The sequence below is a fragment of the Sceloporus undulatus genome, unplaced genomic scaffold (assembly GCF_019175285.1).
Source record: "Sceloporus undulatus isolate JIND9_A2432 ecotype Alabama unplaced genomic scaffold, SceUnd_v1.1 scaffold_7880, whole genome shotgun sequence".
Classification (NCBI taxonomy): Eukaryota; Metazoa; Chordata; class Lepidosauria; order Squamata; family Phrynosomatidae; genus Sceloporus; species Sceloporus undulatus.
Genome location: NW_024810799.1, coordinates 2,142 through 2,863, shown reverse-complemented (window position 1 = coordinate 2,863; position 722 = coordinate 2,142). Strand labels below are relative to the sequence as shown.

At 43.5% G+C, this 722-nt stretch overlaps 1 protein-coding gene across 1 annotated transcript in view; it reads right to left on the bottom strand.

Annotated features, from left to right (window-relative positions):
- Positions 1-6: 6 nt before the first annotated feature.
- The window catches only part of LOC121918289 (oocyte zinc finger protein XlCOF6-like), a 2,851-nt gene continuing 2,135 nt past the window's right edge, over positions 7-722 (bottom strand). Inside the window, exons 2-3 of the mRNA XM_042444361.1 lie at positions 217-697; positions 7-140 (exon numbers count right to left, since the gene is read on the bottom strand). Coding sequence (XP_042300295.1) covers positions 77-140; positions 217-697 — 545 coding nt within the window. The 3' untranslated portion in view covers positions 7-76. The remainder of the gene's footprint in view (positions 141-216; positions 698-722) is intronic.

The following is a 722-nucleotide window of genomic DNA, read 5'->3' as shown; positions in this document are numbered from 1 at the left end:
AGCAGTCCTCATGTCTGTTACAAAGCAAAGAACAAGCATTGACAGAAACAACTCTGTGATCGTGTGGCAAGTATATTTACACGGAACGCTGTTTACCGGCATTTAAATGGTTTCTCTCTGTGTGAGTTGCTTGGTGACGTGTCTTCCAAGTGAAGTCTTCTCCACACTCCAGACATTTAAAGGGTTTCTTTCCCATGTGAGTTTTTTTGATGATATGTGAGTTGTGTCTTCCAAGTGAAGCCTTTTCCACACTCCAGGCATTTAAAGGGCTTCTCTCCTGTGTGAGTTGCTTGGTGAAAAGAGACGTGTGTCTTCCGAGTGAAACCTTTTCCACATTCAAGGCATTTAAAGGGTTTCTCTCCTGTGTGAGTTACTTGATGACGAGTGAGGTCTCTCTTCTGAGCGAAACCTTTTCCACATTCAAGGCATTTAAAGGGTTTCTCTCCTGTGTGAGTTTTTTGATGATAGGTGAGCTGTGCCTTCCTAATATAAGTTTTTCCACACTCCAGGCATTTAAAGGGCTTCTCTCCTGTGTGAGTCACTTGGTGATGAGTGAGGTCTGTCTTCCGGGTGAAACCTTTTCCACACTCCAAGCATTTAAAGGGTTTCTCTCCTGTGTGAGTTGCTTGGTGAGAAGAGAGGTGTGTCTTCCGAGTGAAACCTTTTCCACATTCAAGGCATTTAAAGGGTTTCTCTCCTGTGTGAGTTTTTTGATGATAGGT